General features: G+C 41.6%; 1 protein-coding gene across 1 annotated transcript; it reads left to right on the forward strand.

Annotated features, from left to right (window-relative positions):
* The first annotated feature begins 9,682 nt into the window (after positions 1-9,682).
* FUCA1 (alpha-L-fucosidase 1) lies at positions 9,683-26,024 on the forward strand. Its single transcript, XM_072136511.1, has 8 exons — positions 9,683-10,103; positions 17,883-18,017; positions 18,155-18,292; positions 20,603-20,708; positions 22,324-22,524; positions 23,510-23,700; positions 23,840-23,939; positions 25,422-26,024. The coding sequence occupies exons 1-8, from the start codon at positions 9,751-9,753 to the stop codon at positions 25,560-25,562; spliced, it is 1,365 nt and encodes a 454-aa protein (XP_071992612.1). The 5' UTR covers positions 9,683-9,750; the 3' UTR covers positions 25,563-26,024.
* The last annotated feature ends 370 nt before the right edge of the window (positions 26,025-26,394 follow it).

Raw genomic sequence — 26,394 nt, forward strand, 5'->3', positions numbered from 1 at the left:
CCTTCTTTTTTGCCAAATGCGACCGTGTCTCCTTCAATTTTTTGTCGAAGCAATCCAATAACTCACTGTAGTATTGTCCAGTGATCATTCTTTCTTTTTCTAAAAAATCCATGAGGATGATGCCGTTCGCATCCCAAAAAATCGCCGCCATGACCTTTCCGGCAGATGGGACCGTCTTCGCCTTCTTTGGAGCAGATTCAGTGGGAGAAATCCATTGTTTTGACTGTTGCTTAGTTTCTGGTGTGTAATGATGAATCCAGGTTTCATCAACGGTGACAATTCGACGCAAAAACTCCTTCGCATCTCACTTAAAGGACACCTGTCTTCAGGTCTCTGTCATAACTACCTGTTGGAGCAGCTCATAAGGATTCCATCACAGCCTTTATCTAGTCAATTCATACATTAATCGTTATAAAATCATCATGTAAATGAGGCTGGTCACATGGTCAGAGGCAGTGATGTCACCCGTTACCCCTCCCCTCTCCTCCCCCTGCTCATGTCTGTGTGTAATGTATAGTAAAGCATTGCTAGTGCTGCCTATATTCTATAAACACCCTCCCACACACTCAATCACTGACCTTAGCATGCTGATTCCTTTCCCTTCATGATAAAATTGTTGATGCTGCTCATCACCAGGAATACCATGTTGTCAGCCATCAGTTCTAGCAGGAGGTAGCATCACTGTCTCATGTCGCCACCTGCTGGACACAATAGTTATCTCTTCCAAACACAGAAGATCTATATTCTGCAAGATAAGGGCTAGTTTGAACCCCAGGAGCCTGGCTGCTGCAGGATCATTAGCTCTAATGGAGGCCCCTTTTTACTGTGCAGTGGTGAAGCTCTCGGGATTCACACCCCAAGTGCCTTTCCCATCCAGCCCTGTGTTTATGGAGTCTTAAACTCGTGTATTTTCTATGCCTCAGAATCAGGCAATTCCTGTATTAAAGCTACAGTTATCTGTGTATACATAATATCTATTTTTGTCTGCTAATATAAAAAAAATCTTGTAGTGTTTGTATTATGTGGTTACATTTTTTGTTGTCTTATTGTATATGAACCATTTATAGAATGTACAGAATCATGGAATTAATGATGTACCCTTAACAGAAACCTCGCTCTCCTCTCCAAGCCCCTCCAGACTGGTAACATACACGCCCCACTCCACCACATGCAACATGGCAGGCCTCTCCCTCTGCACATATGCCCTCCGCAGACTGGCCATCACAGACCCAGGATCCAGAAGAGCTGGATCTTCTTAGTGAGCGGAGCGGAGCCGTAATTCCCATCAATGGCAATCAGCCAGGGCTAGTGGTGGCTCTCAGGTCTGGGCAGCCACTCGGTCCCCATCCCATTAGGGCCCGGGGGAGGATCAGGCTCCAGGGCAGGCCCCTCACCATGGGCTTCCACTCTCAGGACTCTGCTTACAGCAGGGTGAAGACCCTTCTACCTCCCTGGGAGTGTCTCCATGGTGAGCGTCAGTCCATAGCTTTAATCCATCTGACCCCCTGCTGCTGGCAGCGACCTGAATTTTTCCCTTGACCCTCTACAGGACACATCTGAGGGTAAGTCCTAGCTTTCTAAAAAAAAGATTGCTAGACGCCAACTGGGTGACCTATGGTGAGTCTTACATCCCACCTAGAAAGACTACAGCTACCATTCTAACGTTCATAACATGTATAGTCGCATTGACGTCCTGTTGATATTTCACTCTCTTCTTGATCTCTGCCTAACTTGCTCTATTGATTCTATCCTATGGTCGGATCATGCCCCCGTGATGGGTGTCATTTGCCCTTTCTGCCTTCTCAGAGATATTTCTCTGGGCCCCTTCATGATCATCTTTTGAAGGATGCGGTTTGCTTGGCGGAGCTCAAAAACATTATTGATATCCTTAAACTCCATTGACCACGCCAATGCCCCTTTCATGTGCGAGGGCCTGAAATGTGACCTACGTGTGTTTATGTCCGATGGGGCTAGGTTAAAGAGGGAAAGTACATCAGGCCCCGGAAAAAGCCAGAGTGGGCGAAACCTAGATCGGGCAAGCAGTTTGGTGTCCGTATGGACTTTTATGTGATGCGCGCTTTTATAAACATACTTTTGTGAGTATAAGTCAATAAAACATTTTTACTTGTTTACCCCGGTAATCCACACTATCTGTACCAAATTTCCAGCACAGGATCTTCGTGGAACGAGGTCCACTGCAGGAAGCCAGGAGGAATTACTGAGGAACTCCTCTATTTTTAACCATTTCGAAAGCTGGTGAGAATGTTCTGTGGATCAAATTTGGATTGATTTGCATATTGTTGTAGAGCAATAACTTCTTTTTGTTTTGTTTTTTAAAGAGGGAAAATGCATTTAAATTAGAAGTTCCTTATCAGAAGACTGTTTGTGCTAGGGATTGCTTATGCTATGGGTTCTGTGGGAGGTGGTTGTCCAGAGCGTTGCACCCATGCTTATTGTCTTCCAGAGTTATGATAATTAAAAGGGTTTTCCTACAAATGAAAATTTTCAAATTTCAATCCCCTAGTGATGTTTACGCAATAAAAATAATTTTTAACCCTTTACTTCACAATTTTACTCAGTTTTATTGCTGTTTTAGCTGTTTGCGAGGACTCTCTCAGCAGACATATTATGATCTGGCTAGTTCTGTGTGGTGACAATGTGGTTAGATTATCAGGGTACTAGGTTTATATACACTTTCATTTACCTTCTGAACATTGTACTAGTATACACATAGAAAGAGATATGAGACAGATCAGAGATGATGAGATCGGTGAGATGCATATAACACTCAATGACACTCTCCAGCTCTTGCTGCATCTCAGCTACACACACTGTCAGATCTGATCTGCCTGTCTCCCCTTTCCTGGATAAAGAACTTTTCTGCCTGTAGCTTGTAGTTCCCCTCATGCTGTGTACATTCTAGCAGGAAGTCAGTGTCTGTGTATCAGTGAGAGCTCTATCCTGGAATGCAAGGGGAGGGCCAGCTGCAGAGGTAGCAGAGAGAGAGAGAGAAAAAGGCTCTGTGAAGCCTCAGACAAGTCGTGTCCAGTGGCGACTGATAGAGACAGGTTGGAATTATGTATCTGAAATGCTGTATTTTCGTTACTAACAGTGAATCATAGAGTGTGTTATTTTGTTATCCTGAATACATTTAAGAATACCCCCTTAATTCCCTCTCTACATGGGTTTTGCAGGCGCCCTCTGACATTCCTGAGTTCCGGCAGTTCTATGCTTCCCTATACAACCTCCCTGCCTCTTAATGTTCAAATAGAGCGGAGGCTTACCTATCTAATGTCACGGGTGCTCCTGCGACCAATATACCGGGTCACAGGCGCACCCGTGTTCCTCCCGGCGCTTCTGGGAACCCAGTCTGCAAGGTAACTTACCTCCCCTGGTTTCAGTGGTGGTCTCCGCAGCTCCCGCAGTCAGGCACACGCGTCCCTATTTCCTAGGACGCGTGCCTGCGCACGGTGCCTGGTGCCCATTGTACCAATAATTGGCGCTGGCCTGCCGCCTTTCCTGATAAATTCCCAGTCCCTTCATGTGTCACCTGCCTGATCTTTGAGTTCTCTGCCTGAGAGAAAGCTTTGTTCCATGCCCTTTGGCATTATTCTGATTTCCCGTTGTGACCTTGATTCCGTTCCTGACTCTGATCCCGTGCTGCCTGTCCTGAACTACCGCTACGTCCCCGACTCTGATCCTGTGCTGCCTCAACCTCCTGCCTGTCCCCGACCACGAGTTTGCCTTACAATTCTGTACCTCGCCTTGGCCACCAGCGCGGACAAAGTTGCGCCTGTGAAACGACCTGGTGGTCCAACCTCTGGTGAAAACCAGGTGCAACTTAGACTCCAGTCCCAGGTTTTGGCTTACATCATCGTCCGTGGTGGACCCGCTTCTACTCTCCTACAACACTATATCAAAGGGGGCTTGTTTTCTGGTCCAGTCGTCAAATTCATGATTTCAGGCGCACGTTCTTAATGAATCTGTCGAACTGAACATTATACACATTATGCCCACATTTATCAAAAATACTGCTCTTAGCCTTTAGAGGGTGCAGTGTGTGACAGATTCTTCAAGTGTGTCACATGTTCTTCAGCAATCTGGCATCCCCAGCACCTCTCTGGCAAAATGCACCATTTCTTTTCTTGTGCATTTTCCTCATGTAAAATTGTGGCACAGACACAATCGTGGCACATGATCCACAGTGCAGCTGTAACACAATACTGGTGCAAACGCTTCTTAAATACTGTACATGTGGAAGCAGTTTGCATGTTCTTTCTAGTGCAAAGTCAGACAGAAAACTGGTGAAAATAATTTAATAAATGTGCGCCTATGTGCCAGCATTAAAGGGAATCTGTCACCAGGGACCTCATTTTCACTAAAGACAGGTTTCAGAAGCTTATTACATCTGCAGTGCAAAAATACCTCTGCCTTTTCTAAGCATTTGCATTACAATATAATTCTGTGTTGTAACTTACCTTGCACCCTGACAAAATCCTGGGGTAGTCACAGGGGCTGGGCTTTTAGTTTGGATGCATTTCAAAAAACAACATGTGACTTGTCTGTGTTACTCACTCCTCAGAGCGTGGCCCCCATCTTTGTGCTCCTGTACAACTCATGTACTAAGGGTTGCACTTTCGTCGGTTTGTTCGTTGCTTTCGGGATTTGTGCAGCTTTGACAGGTATTTAACAGGGGTTTGCACTGGGATTGTGTCGCAGCTGCACTGGCTTTCATGCGATAGAAATCAGGGGGCGCGCCATCGGACGATCTGATTGATTTGGGCTGAGCGCAGGGTTTAAGTTTCAAATTATGTTGCAAGACCTAGAACTTACATGCACCAGGAAGAAGAAGGTGAACTCTGTCGGACCTGAGCGGGGAAGCTACACATGCAGGATATCGGGCCACGATCTTAGTGAATCGCGGCAGAGTGTACGATCATCGGACAATGCACTTTCTGTGAATTCCTCGGACTGGGTAAGTAAACGTGCCCCATTAGTTCACAATTCTGCACTCAATACTCAATATTTTTTACACCGAACTTGGTTCTATTTTTATGTACTTAGCTGAGTTCCAGTAGTGTTTTTATGTACTTAACTGAGTTGCGTTGCCGTATTTTTTCTTCTAATTTCAGTTCTGGTATTGTTTTTATGTACTGAACTTGGTTTTGGTGGTTTTAAATATGTAAAGAACTTGGTTATGTGGCTGTATTTAGTTTGGTTCTGGTATTAATTTGGTTCTGTTGGTAAGTGTACTACCTTCTGGAACTACGCCGTTATCAAAACATTTTTTTTATTTGGGAGTTGGTAAAGGATATGTAGAATATGTCTACATATGAGTTAATACATTAAGTAAGTCATTTTAGATTCAAAAGGCTGATCTAAATAGTATATTTATATAAAGTGCATTTTAAATATTGGAATTGTTGATTAGAGTAATTAGCAATTTTGTCTCAAGCCAGGCTACGGGACAGACTTTTTGCTCCCTAAGTAGAGAGCCTGTTGTTAAAGTTTGAGTCAGCCTCCAAATGTTCTTCTTTCATGTGGTTCACTGCAAAAGCAAAATGGTTAACTTGAATGTAGAAAAACTACCCAAACTTCCTCTTGTTGCATAAGTTATGTAAACTTCATCACAAGACTGTCATATTCACTTCCTTGTATGTCTCATTCTCACCCATAGTCAATGCTTTCCAGAGCAAACAATGTGCCCCACCACCTCATTATGTTGTTGGAACCCCTTCTCTAACTCCTTATATTGTTGCCCTCCACATTATGCTGCCCCCTCTTTGTTGCTATATACAGTACCTAAAACAAAAACAGTTACTTACAGTTTCCAGTTTCCAACTCTGACCGGTGCAATGACGGTTTCAATTCTGTCTGCGTCCACACATGAAATTGCAGCCCAGGACATACCTCTTTCCATAAGATTTGGGCTACCATGGGCCCCCGGGCTGCACAATAATCGTGGCTCCCACTGCTCTTGAGGAATTTCCATTATGTTCTTCCTCATGCCTACTTATCAGGTTTATTTTATTGATATGCAAAGTAAACAAGAATTAAATGTAGTCAGCTCAAAATTTCCATGATGTTAATGCCACTTGTCCATATCAATGGTGGATGGAGAGGAGCCTTTGACAAAGAGTTGTTTGCATTGAAACACATGTCGGGGAGGCGCTGGGTAGCGTCTTCTCTTCAGTTGTACCCTGATTATCAGGAAATATTTGTATGTTACAACTTGCACATTAGCACTTTATTTAGAACTGTGATTGTTATTATAGGATTTTACTCATATATATGTAAGGGATTACTTATTTTTTTGTTTAAATCGCTTATTGGCACAGAAATGAAACGGTGCAACATCACAACACAAGGAGTATGGGATTACTTTTGATACAAATTTATATATGTGAATTTGCTACTCAGCACTGGCTGTTGTGTATTCATTCCTGGATTACTTCTTACCACAAATTTTAATGTACAATCAATAAATGACATATTTTTAACCATTTTGGTATGCTGAAAGTACTCTTTTTATCCGTTTGGTATATTTGGTTTGGAGCTTAATTGGCCACAATTATTTATGTGGCCTGACTACACTTGCCACTTGCAGTTTCTTAATTATTACCATATGTTTCCATTTTTGTAAGTGTATCTGGTGTCTAAATCAAGAACTCAAAATGTCTCCCTATTTTGCGTCCTGCTGGGCAGGACAAGGCTGAAGCCGTGCATAACTAGGACGGGGAGAAGTGCCGAGGCAGCCACAGGAGCGACAGAGCCTCATTATCATAATTTTATGAATTTTTAGCAAAATCGCTTGGTTCAGGGATTAAAAAAGATATGTTTCTGCATCAGTGTAGAAGCACGGAGGAACACTGGTACACAGGACGGGAACACGGAGGGACTCAGGACGCAGGAGACACAGGAACGCAGGTGAATCGCAGAAGAGCTTTCTCTCAGGCTGTGAGGCACAAAAATCCGGCAGGGCTTGCAGGAAGGCTTATATAGAATTATGCAATATGGCCATCTCCAATTAATGGCGCACTGGCCCTTTAAATCAGGAGAAGCTGCTGCGTGCACACCCTAGCAGTTGGGGACGCACACGCACAGCGAAGGGGGGCGAGCTGGGACAACAGCTTAAGACTCAGACCCATCTTTTTGTATTCTGACTTGCGTCGCTTTATATGGTTATAACTTTTGAACACTGTTACTTATCAAAGCGATTATGAGATTGTTTTTTCCTCATATGTTGTACTTCATTTTAGTGGTAAATTATGCCTGATAACTTTTTAGTTTATTTACAAAAAAAATTAAAAATTATTATTTTTTGAAAAATTTGCCATTTCCGAAATTCAAAATCATCGCACTTTCAGGCAGATAGATTGTAACATTTCCCATATGTCTACTTTACATTTTCATAATTTATTTTGATGTCACACGGCTTACAAATCAAATATTGGTTTTCTGTATTTTCAGAATTGACTATTTTGGGGATAATTTGAATGACATTTTAAATATTTAACATTTTCTAAACCTCTAAATATCAACTTTCCATTTTCAAAGCTGCACCCCTCAAACTATCAGAAACAGCTTTTAGGAAGATTGTTAACCCCTTGAGATCTTCATAGTAATTACATCAAAATTAAGATGAAATTTTTAATTGTCAGATTTTGTCTGTTATACGTTCATTTAGCCCTAAAATTAACACATTTCCAAAACATAAAAAAGAAAACCTTACAATCTTACAATTTTTTGTGAAATTTGTCCAGAGTAAAGAGACCCAGCACATGTGGCCGTTACTTGTTTTATGGGCGCACAGCGAGGCGCAGGAGGGAAGGAGCTCCCTGCAGCTGCCAGGATTTTAGTTTCCTCATTGGCCCCTTTTGTAGGCTATAAAATTTTAGCTTTTTCGTTATTTGGGCCATGGGACGGCATTTTTTAGGGGGGATGTGTTACCATTTTGGGGTTGGTATCCCCTACTCTTTTTTTTTTTTGGTGTTCACCGTATAGCCTAATAATCATGTTGTTATCTTTATTCTGTTGATCAATACGATTACCGGGATACCATATTTGAACATTTTTCTTATGTTTTACTAAATTTGCCAAATAAAACCCTAATGTGGGGAAAAATCTATCATTTGTTAATCGCCGTCTTCCAAGTGGCATAACATTTTTACTTTTTTGGCTACGGGCTTGTTTTTTTGCAACAGTATCATTCTGAAGTACATATCTTTTTTGATGACTTTTTATTGTATTTTTTGTGGGAATAAATAGGTAAAAATCATAATTTTTGGCAGGTTTTTAACAGTTTTGCTTTACGGTGTGTTATGTGTTATTATTTATACGTTTTTGTGCATTATATGTCTCTTTATATGTTATGGGGCTTGAGGGCATTTTTATTCATTTAGTTATAATTGTATTGCATACATTTAAAAAAAAAAAACTTTTTTATTAGTTCCACAATGGGACATGAACAAGCAATCATTTGATTGTCTATCCGATCTGGAACTGAGCTGGCATCAGCTCAGCGTCAGATATATCGTACGCAGATTGCTAAGAGTTTAAAGGAAACCTACCATTTAGAATGGCAGGGGTAAGCTGTAAGTACCGAGCACCAGCTCTTACTTACTTTAGAGCAGAAGGGGCTTCGGCGCTGCGCGCGACCGTGTGCGCGCAACATCTCCGCTATTACCTATGTAGGCGTGCGCACGCAGCGCCGAAGCCTCTTCTGATCTAAAGTTTAAAAAGTGTTAAAACCGCGATACCGCGGTTTATAACACTAACGAAAGTAAGTACCGGCACCAGCTCACCCTGAGCTGGTGCTCGGTACTTACAGCTTACCCCTGCCATTATAACTGGTAGGTTTCCTTTAAGGGTAGCATACTCAGCAGAGGCAATGGGGAGCGGATGCAGCGTATTGCATCTCTCCACACAGCCCCACCGAGCGCTTGTCAGAAGCGATCTGTAAACCACCGCACTATATTATGGCGCTATATAAAGGAATGGGGAAGATTTATTTGAATAGTCTGAAAGCAGAACAGTTTTAGTTTCCCATGGCAACCAATCAGAGCCCAGCTTTAATTTTATAGACAGCAGTGGGAAAATCAAAGCTAAGCTGTGACTGGTTAGTACCAGCTCTTTACTCTTCCTATATATACAAAAAAAATATGTATTCACAGACAATCACTTTAACCCAGAACTTTCACCGCCTTTCCCAAGTGGTGTCTTCCATCGCTTTTGCGCAGGTTGTGTTCACCCGATGTGTTGCATCACGTTTTTTGCTGCGTTTTTGATGCATTCCAGAGGCTTGAATAATGATCACATGCTGAGGTTACATTGCGTTTTAGCAAATGCATTATTAATGCAATGTAACCTCAGTATGTGTCAAAAATGCAGCAAAAAATGCATCGTGTGAACACATCCTCAACGTGTTGTAAACACAATGATACCTCACTATGCGATCAAGGGAAAGACTCAAAACGTAATAAAAACGCATTGCGTGAATGCAGCCTTGGAAAAAACGCGTGTATCTTGTCCACACCTGTAACCCCTCCCCTAAACGATAGGTAGTTGTTTATTGCGTGGAAATAGAAGGATGGAGGCAGAACCAGGCGGGGCTTTACAGGGCACAGCGATGCCGCTACTGGGGCAGCTCATATGACCCCTCCCCCTCAGTGGCTCTAGGGGCGGGGTGAAGCTGCGGTAATCACTAGCCGCTTCCGTTCTCGTGACAGGAGGGCTGCTGTAGCCGTTGTCATGGCCGCCTCCCGTTCTCTGGCCGGTCTCGTGCTGGCTCTCATAGCACTGCACAGCGCGGCTTCAACCAGATATGCCCCGAACTGGGACTCGCTGGATAATCGCCCCCTGCCCTGCTGGTACGATGAGGCCAAGTTCGGCATCTTCCTGCACTGGGGGGTGTTCTCGGTGCCCTCGTTCGGCAGTGAGTGGTTCTGGTGGAGCTGGCGGCAGGAGAAGAGTCCGGCCTATGTGCAGTTCATGAACAAGAACTACGCGCCCGGCTTCACGTACGCAGACTTCGCCCCGCAGTTCACCGCCGAGTTCTTTGACCCTGATGCTTGGGCTGAGCTGTTCGAGTCGGCGGGAGCTCGGTGAGTGCAGGGGTCGGGGAGGTGCTCCACTGGGGATTTTGTATGGTGACAGGTGCATCACATGACTGCTGTTCTTCTTTCAGTTGTTTTTCCACTCTAGGTCAGGTCACCTCAGCCTTGTATTTCCAGATTTGGGTGTAGTTTAACTCTTTCATGAACTGGGCTTTCAATTGTCTTAAAGTACATCTACCAACAGGATGGAGGATTGTAAACCAAGCACACTGACATCCTGGTGTGTGCCCTCTGGCAGGATCTGCACACCTTTAAGCTTCTTATGCCATGATTGTTACAAAAAGAAGGCTTTAAAGATGATACAAATGATCTACAAATACACCCTATGGAGCCCAGAGCCCCTCAGACTCATTAGCATAATTTTAAAAGCATGTGAAAACCAGGGCATAAGAAGCCAAAACAAGAGCCGATCCTGCCGGAGGGGGGCGCACATCAGTATCTACGGCAGTGCTTGGTTTACAATCCTTCATCCTGCTGGCAGATCAGTCAGTTCAGAAGGCAAAGCGCATAAAACTCATCTGTCACTTCCAGTGGCACAAACACAATGGGGCATTTACTAAGAAAGTAGGAAACTGCACTAAAAGTGCTCTGCCCATGTATAAGGGGTGTGCCAGATTCATTAAGAAATTGTGCCAGAAATCATGAATTTGGCGCTTCCCTGCACTGGCCTGCACTGTTCACCAACTGTTTTGTGGTGCACCTTTATCATCGGGCGTGCAACAGACTGTGCATGTTAAATCTGGCGCGTGGTTCGACTGAGCCCCGGAACATCCCCTAATTTGTGTGCAGCTGCACCACAAAGGGTCGCGCGCAACACATTTGTAGTGCGGACACTTCTTAAATACCTGAGCAAGCAGCTTACACCTAAAAGAACGTACCAAACCGAAAAGGAATTTTTGCTGGAAATATACGCAATTTGAAATTAAGTAATGCCAATGGAACTTATAAGCACTATTTTAACCAAAAGAGAGTTCCACAAAAGGAAGTATAATCAAATATTGATAGTTTTATTGTAAACAAAACATTTTAAAAAAACCATAACAACAAGTACATACGAGTTACTAGAAACCTGTGCCCAGGGGAGATATACCCCGACACTAGACAGCGTGGGTTAACATTGTATGTGATATTTTGCGCAATGGCAATAATGACAACATAAAAATATCATGTAAGTACACATGGGAGATAGACAACGAATACCTATTGTGGAAATTCATCCACATCAAGGATGTATCAAAAGAGTAATGCAAGTGCATATAAAAAGAGAACTTTTTGTAAAATCAGAAAAGTCAAATTGTCCTCACCCATAGTGCAGCTGAACCCCACACTGACCCCGACGCACGTTTCAGCTGTCAAGCCTTCATCTGGGGGTGATGTAAGGCTGACCCGGATGTGGTATAAATGTATGTAACCAGCCAATCAGAAGATTACCTGCCAGGTGTTAGTTCTCAGGTTATAAAAAGAAAAACTGCTGCTGCTTCTTGGCGCATGCCGACCAGGACAAGATCCGGATCCCGGAACCGGAAGTCTCGCGTGCGCCTGAGATCTCGCGAGCACGGGGTTACCATGGTCACGAGATGCCAAGCGCCGTGCGACACCGCCGGTCTGTTTACCGGTCTGCCTGCGCATGTGCACGCAGCGCATATGGTATGAGGTATACAGAACCACCTGGACTGTGGTAATATTGGCAGACTGCAGGACTAGAATAGATAAAATATTAATAGAGCGTGTGTATCCCAACAGCATAACCATGTTTGGGAATATAAATCTTTGAAGAATATATTTAATATATAGAATACGAGAGTGTATACGAGGAAATGTATATTAAAATGTGCGCATGCGCAGGCAGACCGGTGAACACACCGGCGGTGTCACACGGCGCTTGGCATCTCGTGACCATGGTAACCCCGTGCTCGCGAGATCTCGGGCGCACACGAGACTTCCGGTTCCGGGATCTGGATCTTGTCCTGGTCGGCATGCGCCAAGAAGCAGCAGCAGTTTTTCTTTTTATAACCTGAGAACTAACACCTGGCAGGTAATCTTCTGATTGGCTGGTTACATACATTTATACCACATCCGGGTCAGCCTTACATCACCCCCAGATGAAGGCTTGACAGCTGAAACGTGCGTCGGGGTCAGTGTGGGGTTCAGCTGCACTATGGGTGAGGACAATTTGACTTTTCTGATTTTACAAAAAGTTCTCTTTTTATATGCACTTGCATTACTCTTTTGATACATCCTTGATGTGGATGAATTTCCACAATAGGTATTCGTTGTCTATCTCCCATGTGTACTTGCATGATATTTTTATGTTGTCATTATTGCCATTGCGCAAAATATCACATACAATGTTAACCCACGCTGTCTAGTGTCGGGGTATATCTCCCCTGGGCACAGGTTTCTAGTAACTCGTATGTACCTGTTGTTATGGTTTTTTTAAAAAATGTTTTGTTTACAATAAAACTATCAATATTTGATTATACTTCCTTTTGTGGAACTCTTTTGGTTAAAAAAAAAAAAAAAAAAAAAACCTAAAAGAACGTGCAGAGCCCTTAGTAAATGTGCCCCAATGTTTGTGTTAGTCTTGAGGCATGTGGATGTGAATAACTTGCAATTCTCAGAATCTACATCTGTGGGTTATTTATGTTCTCTCTGAGATAGTGTTTTTTTTTTTTTTCTTGTACTTGATGCCTGACTAGTTCAACAACAAAATAGGACCCACACACATACTTCTTATTATAAAGGATATTAGCCTCTTGCTGCAGATGCCCTTTAAAAATCAGTACCTTTTTTATTTATCTAGAGCTTGTTTTCTGTGTAACAAATTGTACTTCCTAGTGATGGTATGTAATAATCCGTGCTGTGTACTGGGAAGCAGGAAATTGTGGTGATATTGGCAAATATAACACAAATGATACTGAAAACCAAATCTGCTGATTGTTTGTCCAATGGGGGCAGTATATAAGGAAAAGAGAAGAGGACCTAGGCCTGAGGAACCCTGAGGGCGAGGTCACACGTTCCACTAGTCTTGCATTCAAAACGCATATGTGATCGGGCCGAGGTTCCGCAACACTAGCGGAACAGTGAGTGGAAGAGGAGAAGAGAGATCCAGAGAAGGAGACACTGATGGTGCAGTCAGAGAGATAGGAAGAAAACCAAGAGAGTGCAGTGTCTATCCGGCCCATGGAGTGAAGCATCCTGAGGAGGAGCTGGTGGTCCACTGTATCAAATGCTGTCTCAAGATCCACTAGAATGAGGAGATCATTAGAGACTTTATAAAGAGCAGTTTCGGTGGAGTGCATAGAGCGGAAACAAGTTTGTAGGGGATCAAGGAAGGAGTTGACTGAGAGAGAGTGGGTTAGTTGAGAATAGACCGGACTGGTCAGTAGTTAGCATTGGATGGGTCTAGGGAATCTTTCTTCAGTAATGTAGTGTCAACAGCATGCTTGAAGGAAGAGGGATAGACCCCAGAAGAGAGAGGTTGAAGATTTTAGTGAGGCGAGAAGTGACCACTGGGGAGAGAGACTGTATGAGATGTGGAAGGATGAGGTTACTAGTGCAGGTGGTGAGGTTGTGGGGCAAGCAGAGGACAGGAGCCCTGACACTTCTTCCTCTGTGACTGGCTCAAAGGAAGAGAGCGAACAAGGTGAATTAGCGGAGTAAAGGGAATTCATGGAGTAAGTGGATTGGGATATTATTTCCTAACTTTGTAAGGAATGAAGATTATCAAAGAGCCTTTTAGGATGGGTTATTAGATTAGTGAAATGCACCTTTTTGGCAAGATGGAGGGTGGTGTTATAAGCACTAAGCATCAATTTGAAGCGTAGAAAGTCTGCAGATGTGCACAATTTTCTCCAGACGTTTGGCACTCCTGGAGCCCTGCCTAGGGAAACAGGTTTGGGGAATGTGCCAAGGTTGCTGACGAATGTGTTTAAATTTTCGGACTGAGGGAGGTGCCACATCCAGAGCACTTTTATGGTTGTGATTTTAATGGCTAGTAACCAGGTTAGGACAGATGAGAGGAGATGAGGGACAGTGATGACTGCAAAGTTTCAGTGAGATGGCACATGGGTTCCAGTAAGTGTTATAGGTGGGCAGGTTCTGTAAAGGAGAAGAACTACTTACAGTTAAAGAGAGAAGGTTATGGCCTGAAAGTGGAAAGACAGTGTTAGTGAAGTTAGAGATTGAAGAGGGCTGAGCAAAGGCTAGTTCTGGGATGTTTCTCTCCAGGAGAATCAGAGAGTTGTGAGAGTCCTAAAGAGGAGGTTGGGGATTAAAGTTGGGAGGCCGAAGGGGAGATGGGTGTGTTAATAGGCATTTTAAAGTCTCCCATGATAAGCGTTGGAATATTACAGGATAGAAAACGAGGAAGCAAAGTGGTCAAGAAACTTGTTGGGTTTGCCAGAGGGCGACATATTACAGCCGGTTGTGGACCTCAAAAGAAAGGAAGATGAGGAAGTGTACAGGAGGAATGACCTTGAAGTGTCACCGTGGGGAGAGGAGTATTTCTACCCCCTCCTCCCTGCCTATTGTCAGGTCTAGGTGAGTGAGAACATTGTAAGCCACTAAAGTACAGAGCAGGAGGTTTGCAGGGTAGTGTAATGTTTGGCACTAAAAGAAGTAGGGTGAGGAGAGATCTTCTCCTGCTGCCTGTAGGAGAAAAATATACAGAGAAAGGAGATGGTTAAGGGACTTTGAGAGTTTTTTTTGGCTTTGCATAAGAGTGGAATAGTGGTTAAATAACACATAGATTGCATGAGAGGAGTACAGTGGTAATGGAAGAGCTGATGTGGGACACTGAAGGTATAGCTGGAGGGTAGATTAGCAGAAAAACACATAATATTTGTCCAATCATATAAAAGTCTGCAAAGTCAGCTATATAATAATATATTATAATGACTGATAATGATGAAAAGGTTTTATTTGTTTAAAAAAAGAAATGCAGGCAGACCCGAGTTAAATTTTTTTTGGTCTCTGTGACAATTGGATCTTAACCCCTTAACGCTCTGCGCCGTAGCTCTACGGCGCAGAGGTATAAGGGATGTATGAAGAGGGCTCACGGGCTGAGTCCTCTTCATACAGAGGTGGGGGTTTTTGCATTTTGCACAAAACCCCCACCGCTAATAACCGCGGTCGGTGCTATTAACCCTCTAAACGCCGCCCGCAAAGTCGCGGGCGGCGTTTAAAAGACGGCGGCGCGCGGGCGCCGCCATCTTTTTTTCGATCGCCACGCCCCCGAACGTCATCGGGGGGCGGCGATCGGTTACCATGGTAGCCTCGGGTCTTCTCTTGACACGAGGCTACATGGTTTATGCAGGTTCGTTACAATGAGCCAGTGGCTCATTGTAATGTAAGACCTGCAAAAACGCCATATATTGCAATACTGTAGTATTGCAGTATATGGTAGGAGCGATCTGATCATCTAGGGTTAATGTACCCTAGATGGTCTAAAAAATTGTGAAAAAAAAAAGTTTAAAAAATAAAAAAAATTAATAAAATATTAAAAGTTCAAATCACCCCCCTTTCCCTAGAACGGATATAAAACATAACAAACAGTAAAAATCACAGACATATTAGGTATCGCCGTGTCCCAAAATGCCCGATCTATCAAAATATAAAAACGGTTACGGCCGGCGGTGACCTCCGAGGCGGGAAATGGCGCCCAAATGTCCGAAATGCGACTTTTACACCTTTTTACATAACATAAAAAATGAAATAAAAAATGATCAAAATGTCGCACAGACCTCAAAATGGTAGCAATGAAAACGTCGCCTCATTTCGCAAAAAATTACCCCTCACACATCTCCGTGCACCAAAGTATGAAAAAGTTATTAGCGTCAGAAGATGGCAAAAAATTTTTTTTCTTTTTTGTACACATTCGTTTAATTTTTGAAAATGTATTAAAACACAATAAAACCTATATAAATTTGGTATCACCGCGATCGCACCGAACCAAAGAATAAAGTAGGCGTGTTATTTGGAGCGAAGAGTGAAAGTCGTAAAAACTGAGCCCACAAGAACGTGATGCACGTGCGGTTTTTTTTCAATTTTTCCACATTTGGAATTTTTTTTCAGCTTCGCAGTACACGGCATGTTAAAATAAATAACATTACGGGAAAGTAAAATTTGTTACGCACAAAATAAGCCCTCACACAGGTCTGTACACGGAAAAATGAAAAAGTTATGGATTTTTGAAGTTGGAGAGCGAGAAATTAGCCGAAAAACCCTCCGTCCTTAAGGGGTTAAAAATGTTTTGCTGTCATAACAACCTAGGTTAACGATAAAGCTCATTTGCAGACACCTTTGATAAATTTTAGAGCTGATCATTGTAGCCTGGGACTAAAGAAAAGTACAGTACAGTAAATTACCACGATCGCGAGTTCTGTTTGTAACTAGGGGTCAGGGACCACCTGTAAAGATTACCACAATACTGGATCTATGTACAGGCAGTCCCTGGTTATGTACATGATCCTGTTCATTAGGTTTGTTAAGTTGAATTTGTATACAAGTTGGAAAATTTATATTTTATAATTTGTAGCACCAGACAAAATTGTCGCAGTGGTAATTGGATTTTCAAAATATTTTGCTGTAATAGCACCAAGGATTATCAGAAAAAGCTTAATTACAGACACCTTATAGCTGATCACTGCAGCCTGGGACTATAGTAAAGCATCCAAAGAGCTTCACCAGAGCTCACAGTGGGCAGAGAAGTCCGTCTGTAAGTCTAAACGTGTAACTGTAAACTTTTAATGATTGTACCAAATTATTATATGTGACTTCCCCCTTTGAAAACAAGCAGAACGATGCCTACTTTGTGCTGCTCGCTCTTTTCTTTCCAAAGTTATGACATTTTCTGTTCTGAAAGTTTGTTCGACCAAAATCTTTCTCACCAAAGAAAAAATATCACGGGTTATAGGGATAAAACATTTATTTAATTCATAAAGGTTGGACTTGATGGACTTGCGTCTTTTTCCAGCCTTATATACTATGATACCAGAGGGGAAGTGGACGGAGACTAATATCTGTCAGTCTATGCCCTCAGGCTGAGGCCAGTTAACATGACCACAGATCCCATGATGCCTTGTGTTAAATCCATTTAGTTTCCCACAAGTTAATCCACTGAACTCTGCTCAGTGCACATACAGGGTGCATATGGTGACTAGTCTGGCAGCTTCCATCACATGGAGGAGCTGGAAACATGGAATAAATCATACGTTAACCAGGTACTTGAAGTTTATAGCCTGTGCTGTGTGCGCAGTAAGGGTTAATAGCTTATCTGCACAGACCTGATACTGCTGATGACAAGGTGGGGAAGGGAGCCGCATGAGGTGCAGAGACACAGAGAAAGTTCTGTAGTATTACAGACTGGGATGAAGGGACTGATAGGGAACAGGGGAGAACTTGTACCTCACTATTCTGTGCAGGAGACATCTGCACACATCAAGCACTGCTAGATAAACATAGAGGGCACTGTCACATGACTTCCTCCTCTGTGAGCAGGGAGCAGCAGCACCTCCCCTCCCATGAAACCATCAGATAAACATACTACGGACTCACAGGACTTATCAGCACATGGAGAGAAAGCAGCTATTTCAGTTCTGAGATCTAAGTGGGATAGCAAATAAACTACGGAATATAGGTAACAAAGATAAAAGTTTATACAGTTGTACTTTAATAAATCCCCATTTGCATATTCTATTCTGTGCACTTTCAGACAAAAAACTGGCACAGTTTAATAAATCTGGGCCAATGTCTTCTCTTTATCAGGTATGTTGTTCTGACCACAAAACATCATGAAGGCTTTACTAACTGGGGGTCCCCTGTAGCCTGGAACTGGAACTCTGTGGACACTGGACCTCATCGGGATCTTGTGGGAGATCTTGGAAAGGCGATAAAGAAACGGTTTGTACATGTGATCTATCAATGTGTTCCTCTTGTCACTATCCACCATGTGCTTTAGAATTGCTGGAGAGACAAGATTCAGTAATAATAGCATATATAATTTTCTTTTATATACTGAAAGTAACTTTGTTTTCCAGAAATCTGCACTATGGATTATATCATTCATTACTGGACTGGTTTCATCCACTGTACTTGGCCGACAAGGAAAGTGGCTTCAAAACTCAGTATTTTGTGCTTGCAAAGGCAATGCCAGAGCTGTATGACCTGGTGATGAGGTAAATATATTCTATGCATAGAAAGTAGATTTATCTGTATGTATAGACTTGTATATAAATGTGTATATCTTCACTTCCTAAAAGGACATCTACCACCAGGATGAAGGGCTGTATGCAAATAAGCCTGAGGGGCTCCAGGCTCCATTAATACCTATGATGCCTGGAGCCCCCAGGCTCATTTGCATACAGTCCTCCATCCTGGTGGTAGATGCCCTTTAAATCTAAGGGAACTGTATATTGAGAAATATAAATCTAGATCGGGAGAAACTACTTCCCTTCCAGCATAATAAGTGACGTCACAATATCATGAACACAGAATTTTTAGTGGGTAAATTGGACTACAAACTGATACCATGTATAGAAACACTGGGTGTAGCTATGGCCATCAAGGGTTTTCTATATATATATATATTTTTTTTTTTTCTTTTAGTAGAAACACTAAAAAAGTGTTTCCCTAAAATAGACTTGAAATTGGTGTTTGGTAGTTAATTCTGCACATTTTATAGTGCATGTCTGTTTTTGGGTGATGTGAATAAGTCCCACACGTTTTGCAATGTTTACACAGCGGTTGTCCCTGATCGCTTGCATTTCACTTAAAACGAATATGCGATCAGGCTAAGCCCCTCCCTGTTCCAGTTGAATTATGTTTAGAAGCGCAGTCCAACCGGAACAGGTCTATGCAACCTCACTGTTGATGCTGGAGGTAGACGGACCAAGCAGCAGCATTTTTATAGCGACATCCCAGCAACCGCGTAGAGCAGTGATGGCAAACCTTTTAGAGTGGCCCCAATTGCAAACCAAAACTCACTGCTCTATTGGGTACCAAATGACATAGAATGGGTTTTAGGCAGTTACCTGCTGCAGGGGACCATGGGGAGGAGAACGCTTCCGTCGTCTTCTTTCATACACAACCCCCTCAGAAATGGCTCAGTACAGAGAAGAGGCCACTCGCTGGTCCGCTTTAGCCGTCATGTGACCGAACACCTGACCGCCGAAAACCTGGAACTAAGAGGCTACTGCTTGGCCTGTCTAGACCCAGCACAGCCCAAACTGTAATTGTTAATTATGTAAAATGCCAAACTGGTACCGCCACAGTAGTTATAGGAATCCAGATCTTCAGTCAAAGTTCTCCACTGCACTTGCAGGTGCAAAAGAGAAAATAAAGCGCTTTTGGAAAGTTAATCTTTCTTCACTTTGTAGTAAGTAGGGGACTGTTCACACATCAGTAGAAACACTTATGCACATGCTCTGAAAAATGCACCACGGCAAAATACCGGGTCAAGCATTGATGCTATCTGGCTTGATTTTATACAGTGCTATTTTATCACGTTTTGTGAGCATAATAAATACTTTTAATTGAGATTTGGAATTTTGATGTACACTGTGGATCTACACCTTCAACATTTGGTGGGTACAAGGAAAATAAAGTGGGATAATGCATTGGTGTTTCTACTGATGTGTGAAAGGTCCCCTACTTGCTACGAAGTGAAAGACTCGCGCTGTAGCTCCCTCCTAAGACTTTGTCATGCTGAAAGCAACACCGCAGAAGAATTGCTAGCACAGGCTTCCTGTGTCCGTTCTTTCAGATTCTGCACATCTTGTATATTCACAGCATAGACAATTGCCTACAGATGACCCCAAAGATTAAAGTCTTTGCTAACATTTCTTTTGCGCTGTTACTATCAGTGTGTCAAGACTGAGAGAAGAGGGTCGCATTGACAATCCAACACAATGGGCAGCACTTAGAACAGATTTACAAGTTTATGACCACTTCTAAAATAACTCATGAAAGAATAACGTTGCGTTAAAACTAAGCACATTGTTTTTCTTGTGAAATTCTCAATGACTTTGATGACCCCCTTCCCATTGGAAAAATAAAGTTGGATCCAAAATGGCCGACTTCAAAATGATCAACATCCATATTGAAAAGATTCCCCCCTCCCATATACTAATGTGCCACAAACGGGAAGTTGATATAACCAACCGTTCCCATTGTATTTAGTTGGATCCATATAAATGGCCCACCCTGTATGATTATATTATATTATACCAGGATTGGTACTGAACTTGGAACACTCTGATGCAGTGGTGTGAGATCAAAGCCTTTCAGTTTTGCTATGAGTAAGAACAGGAACAGGCTTTTGTTTAGATATTACCATACTGTTACCATACCATGTAACATTGTTACATCTCTGTATGGTCAAAAAAAACGGTAGACTTCCTTTTATGGTGCTTTATATTTTTCTATAAATAGTTTTGTTTATATTATGTACTTATCAGATTATTTTGTTTGTATTATTTGCTTTTCAGATATCAACCAGATTTGATTTGGTCTGATGGGGACTGGGAATCGCCAGATACTTACTGGAATTCCACTGGGTTTCTGGCCTGGTTGTACAATGACAGCCCTGTTAAGGTATGCTTGTCATGTTGGTTACATTTTATCAGGCATCTCTCCAAAGCTTTCATCCTAGCGAAGGCATCCCAGAAATATTAACACATGGAATTGCATTAGCAAGCATGAAATGTTTATATTTGAACATAAATGCAGAATTTTAAAGGGTAAAATAAGGGTATTTCATACTTTTCCCTCTATGCTGTGGAAATTTATTCAAGGTATTATAGTTCCCTTCTAAAATATCCTTTCTAGAATTCTCTTTTATGACATTTCTTCTCCAAAGACTATTCTCCAAAAATGAGAGAAGAGTCATATTTGCCATAGATGAGTCAAGTTTTAAGGCTACAGTGGAGTGGCTAGTGGAGAGTCACTTCAGATATCCTTACTTATGGTTCTATAGTACCTAGAACCATGCTTTTGGTGTAATTTTAATGAAGAATGTCAGCTTTCAGGTCTTACAGAAGTGGAGATACAAACAGTTAAAGACCTAGTTGGAAATGCAAGCTGCAGATAAAAACCTGCCTTTTTTTTTTTTTAAGTCTTTATCTTGGTTTCACATATCACAAAACCATAAACCGTATGTTATCTGAAATATGAGATTCTTGAATATGAGAAAACCAGCAATTCAGAATTTTTTTTTATTCCCTTTACAGATTTCACCCTCTGGGATAATTATCTTTAAATGTGAATAGACTTGAAATAAAAATAAATTATTCAGCTGCAATGAATACAGCAGAGACCTGTCTGTGTGGAAAGGGTCCAGCTCTTGAGCGCTCTCCAACTTATTTTTAATAATAATATTTAGTAGCTGATTATATACAGCAATCAGTCTAGACTTTTTTTTTGTTTAATTTTTTTTTTTTTTTTTTAATTAGAGCGTGCTTTAGATGTACATAATACAAATAATATGTTTATGTATTTTCTATTATGTTGTGTAAGGTATTGTTTCAATAACCATTATTTTAGTTTTAAATTAACCCCATAACAACTTGTGATGTATTGGTACGTCACAGTTGCGTTACATTGTATGTATAGGGGTTATGGGCTAATCCCTCTCCATACAAGTTAGGTTTTTGCGGCAGATTGCAGCAAACACTTACTATGACTGCTGGCACCAATAGGGTGTTAAATCTTTGACTTCCACCGTCACGTGAGCAGTACCATATTGGCTTCAGTTGTCGCTCATCTCAAGGAGAGGTGATCCATTTCCGTGACAGCCTGGAACACCAGTGGCACACACTTACAGATCTGTAGCGAATTCTCCATTTACACAAACACAGTTTTATGAAAAAGGTTGTGCTATCCCCAAAATGGTAGCAATGAAAATGTGGTTTCATCTTACAATCAAATGACACCTTACACAGCTCTATACACTAAAGTATGAAAAAGTTATTGGTGCCCAAAGATGGCAAGACAAAAAAAAAAAATTTTTTACTTCATTAAAAAAAAAAATTCCCGCCTCCCAGTACACACTATGGAATATATTAAATACCGTCCCAACTACAGGAAACAAGCCCGCGCACAGCTCTGTACATGGCAAAATAAGTTATAGATTTTTGAGTGAAAAATGAAAACATGAAAACAATATAGGCACAAGTTGTTATGGAGTTAATATTTTCAAATTTACTTTCAGGACAAAGTGGTGGTCAATGACCGCTGGGGCATTAACTGTTCCTGCCATCACGGAGGTTTCTATAACTGTGCAGATAAATACACTCCATCTACATTGCCAGACCACAAGTGGGAGAAATGTACTTCTATAGATAGCCACTCTTGGGGCTATAGACGCAACATGCAAGTGAATGAGCTGATGGATGAAGCAACCATAATTCTTGTGAGTAAAATCTTTACATGTATCATAGCCTTTCTATTTGATCTCACAACTTGGCTATTTTAGGGTACTGCTGCTTGATGAAAGGTGTTTATCCAATTAGAGCAGATGACAGACTTGGCTGGATCTGTAATATGGTGGCTCAGTGGTTAGCACTGCAGCCTTGCAGCACTGGAGTCCAGGATTTGAGTCCCATCCAGGTCAACATCTGTAGAGAGTTTGTATGTACTCTCTGTGTTTGCGTGGGCTTCCTCTGGGTCCTCAGCTTTCCTCCCACACTCCAAAACATACAGGTAGGTTGATTGGATTGTGTGTCCTATGGGGACAGGGACTGATTTGGCAAGCTCTGCAGCACTGCTTACCGGTAATCTGTGTGCGCTATATAAATTAAGGAATTATTTATATATTGTTATTTATCTTACCTTGGACATGCTCTCTTCATTTTCCACTGCTTAGCAGGTTGGAGATGTTAGCATCTGCTAAATTGAGGAACCCATCCTTGCAGTGTGGGGGGCAGCATATTAGGTAGTTTACAAATATACATATAATAATAGTTCTGCTCTGCTTTCTTGATATGTAAAGTTAAGCCTCCTGTGTTTTCCCTCATCAGCCAGAAATCCCTGTCCATAAAGTGGCTGCAGGTGGTGGGTCATGTGATCTCTAACTGTTCATGAGCAATCGCCATTTAGGCTTCACATGACCATCCATCTGCAGCCATTTTATGGACAGGAATGTCTGGCTGATGTGATGAGGTAAAAGATGGGAGGCTTCACTTTACATATCGTGTTAACACATGTACAAGAAAATGAAGGTAAAGTGGCCAAACCCTTAAAGTTGACTGTAAAGCTTATCCTGGAGCCCAGTTTTTTTACTTTTTCAAAGCTGAATTTTCAATTAACCATAGCATTTGATAGATGGATAGATAGATATTTTATTATTATTATTTTCTCTATGCTTTTTGTTAGTGCTAATATGTAATATCTTTCAGGAACTAGTGGAGACTGTAAGCTATGGAGGAAACTATCTTTTAAATGTGGGACCCAGCAAGGAGGGGTTAATTGTGCCAATTTTCCAAGAGAGGCTTCGAAATGTTGGGAAGTGGCTGAGCATTAATGGAGAGGCAATATATGCTACAAAGCCTTGGAGAGTGCAGATGGAAAACACTACTTGCAAGTTGTGGTAAGTCTAGGCAGTATTACTAATGGAAATGGGGGATTCTGGTAGTGTGATCAAAAGGGGACAAAAGTTCTGAATGTAACATTTGCTTAATATTTTCATCATCCTTCATCCCTTTTCTAACTTAATATTCTGTTTTCAGGTACACTGCTAAAGAGTCAGCTGTATATAGCATTTTCCTAAAATGGCCTGTAGATAATGTTCTAAAGCTACAGTCTCCGAAACCCACTGCAAATACAAATGTGAGTATCCTACTGTATGGATAGGTGCTACAGGCTTTTCTCAATAGAACTTCCTGAATGCGAGGACATAAAAATAAAATGTGTGTATATATATACCATATTTTTCGGACTATAAGGTGGACAAAAAATACTTTGATTTTCTCAGAAATCAAAGGTGCGCCTTATAGTCTAGTGTGCCTTATATATGAACCGTACATGCAGACAACAGCTGCCTGGAACTGTGCACAGGTCTGCCACCTGCTGGTCATTCATCCTTAGAATCAGGTGCGCCTTATAATCCGGTGTGCCTTATATATGAGCCTAGAAGTCTTAGCAGGCATTTATTGATGGTGCGCCTTATACTCCATTGCGTCTTATAGTCGAAAAATACTGTAAATGAGTAAAGTTAAATTTATTCAAAATGCTGAAGGTGAAATTGGGTGGCATTCAAAGGTGAAATTATGATGGGGAAAAAAAATAGCAATATATGGTTAATGAGACTTATGAAGGAATATGGAGTGTAGTGAGAGGCTCATAGACTTAATGGTGATATGTCATACCTATGAGTTCAAATTTTGTCTGATCAATACAAAGAATCTTTTGGTTCCTGTAAAAAGGCTGTAGTAAAAGATCTGCAGTGTTCTTCAAAATACTAAATTTTAAATCGGATTCTTTTTATCAGTTGGAAAACAATCCAAACATTTTTTCGTAATAAACATTGTGACACACAAACATACATTTCTGGTATATACTGTAGTGAGTAGAAAGAAAACAAAACCCAACCTGGACGCAGCCGGAACAATAATAATCCACCCATGCAAATATAACACACTGTACCCAATTGTCCACAGATGGACTCTTTGCACAGTAAAAAATTGCTCTACGACCCTAGCGGTGTTATTCCACTATTTCGTTAGCCCTGCGTGGTAAAAACCAACTTCTTTCCAAATTCTAAAATGCCTTTACTCCATAATCACATTTTATTTTACTGTGCAGAAATGTAACACTGAACACCGCCTCTAATTATGATGCATTGTATGCCAGTTTTCGGGTGACAGTCAATTTTAAGTGCACGCATAGAAATTGTGACATCTTGTCATTTTATGCCACATTGCCACATTTGTATACAGTGTGAAGGGAAAAAAAACCTCTTTTATGCCAGAAAGCTATCCAGTCCTTGCCTGTTGTAGAGCGGTTGTCCGGGAATACAAATCTTTTAATATGGTTGTGGAAAGGCTTTAATAATAATAATCTCTCTCTCTCTCGGTCTCTCTCGGTCTCTCTCGGTCTCTCTCGGTCTCTCTCGGTCTCTCTCGGTCTCTCTCGGTCTCTCTCGGTCTCTCTCGGTCTCTCTCGGTCTGTCTGTCTGTTTGTATATACTAGCATTGGTCATTTTGAAGTGGATACATACATACAGGTAACAGATGTCTTTGTATTATCTTGTGTATAATATTTTTATGTGAATGCATGTATGATTTATATTGTTTTGGCATGTTCCTGCAGGTGACAATGTTGGGTCTTACTGGGTTACTGAAATGGAAACAAGACCCAGAATTGGGTCTACTTATCAACCTACCAATGATCCCTCCAGGAGTCTTCGCTGTGGAATATGGCTGGACTCTGAAACTAGAAGGAGTACACTGAAGTCTTTCAAAAAATGGAGATCTTGCCAAGACACAAGATTAGAAATTGAAATTTGATTAACTTTTGCTGTTGGTGAATATGATAATGGGCACACGTATCTGAGACTAAAGTATAGAATTCATCGGGTGACATGTTGCTGTTCTGTGTGCCTAAAATGTTGGTGTCTTAATATTCAGGGATTCTCTTCTGCCAGGTGCTTGAGTTTTAACGCTTTGAGGGCCTGCCATAGGTACATGTTGTATCTTGGCAGGATCTAGTGATGGCCAAACACTGAAGGACAAAAACACTCCTATATTACATATTCATTCTGCCAATAACAGGTTTAGGCTTTGTCCTGTACACATTCCTAAATTTCAGACCAAATGCGGATTGCACTATGAAGCCAGTTTAGATCCAGTACATGTACTGTTAATGCACTTAATTTCCTATTTTGCTGAGTAGCTTTACCATTTACTTGCCTTATGATAATTGTAACGGTATGTTGCTGTGACATTTTTTGAGTTCATAAGCAGAGTGACTTCGAGTTTAACTTTCTATACATCCTTATGAAGCAGGGGCCCATTTTACATACCCACACACATTACAGGGTGTAATATAATACAGAGACAATATCTCAATAACAAAAGTAAACTATTTACAATTAACTGAATTTCTTTAAATCCATATTTTTAATCATTTTTCACAAATTCCGTTAACCTTGGTGCAGAAAAGTAAACACTTAATAACTCGTAAATCCACTTTTAGTAACATTTTTCACAATGTTAGTTCATCCAAATTTCTGGGATTCCTTGCATGCACATAGCATTTCAATACGGGTAAGGTCTAACTACTA

The sequence above is a fragment of the Engystomops pustulosus genome, chromosome 2 (genome assembly GCF_040894005.1).
Source record: "Engystomops pustulosus chromosome 2, aEngPut4.maternal, whole genome shotgun sequence".
Classification (NCBI taxonomy): Eukaryota; Metazoa; Chordata; class Amphibia; order Anura; family Leptodactylidae; genus Engystomops; species Engystomops pustulosus.

Excerpts from the sequence above, each read along its gene's own strand:
- FUCA1 (XM_072136511.1), top strand. The coding sequence starts at position 9,751 with ATGGCCGCCTCCCGTTCTCTGGCCGGTCTCGTGCTGGCTCTCATAGCA. Across the intron at positions 20,709-22,323 it reads ACAATGACAGCCCTGTTAAG|GACAAAGTGGTGGTCAATGA; the intron begins GTATGCTTGTCA and ends ATTTACTTTCAG. Across the intron at positions 23,701-23,839 it reads AACACTACTTGCAAGTTGTG|GTACACTGCTAAAGAGTCAG; the intron begins GTAAGTCTAGGC and ends TTCTGTTTTCAG.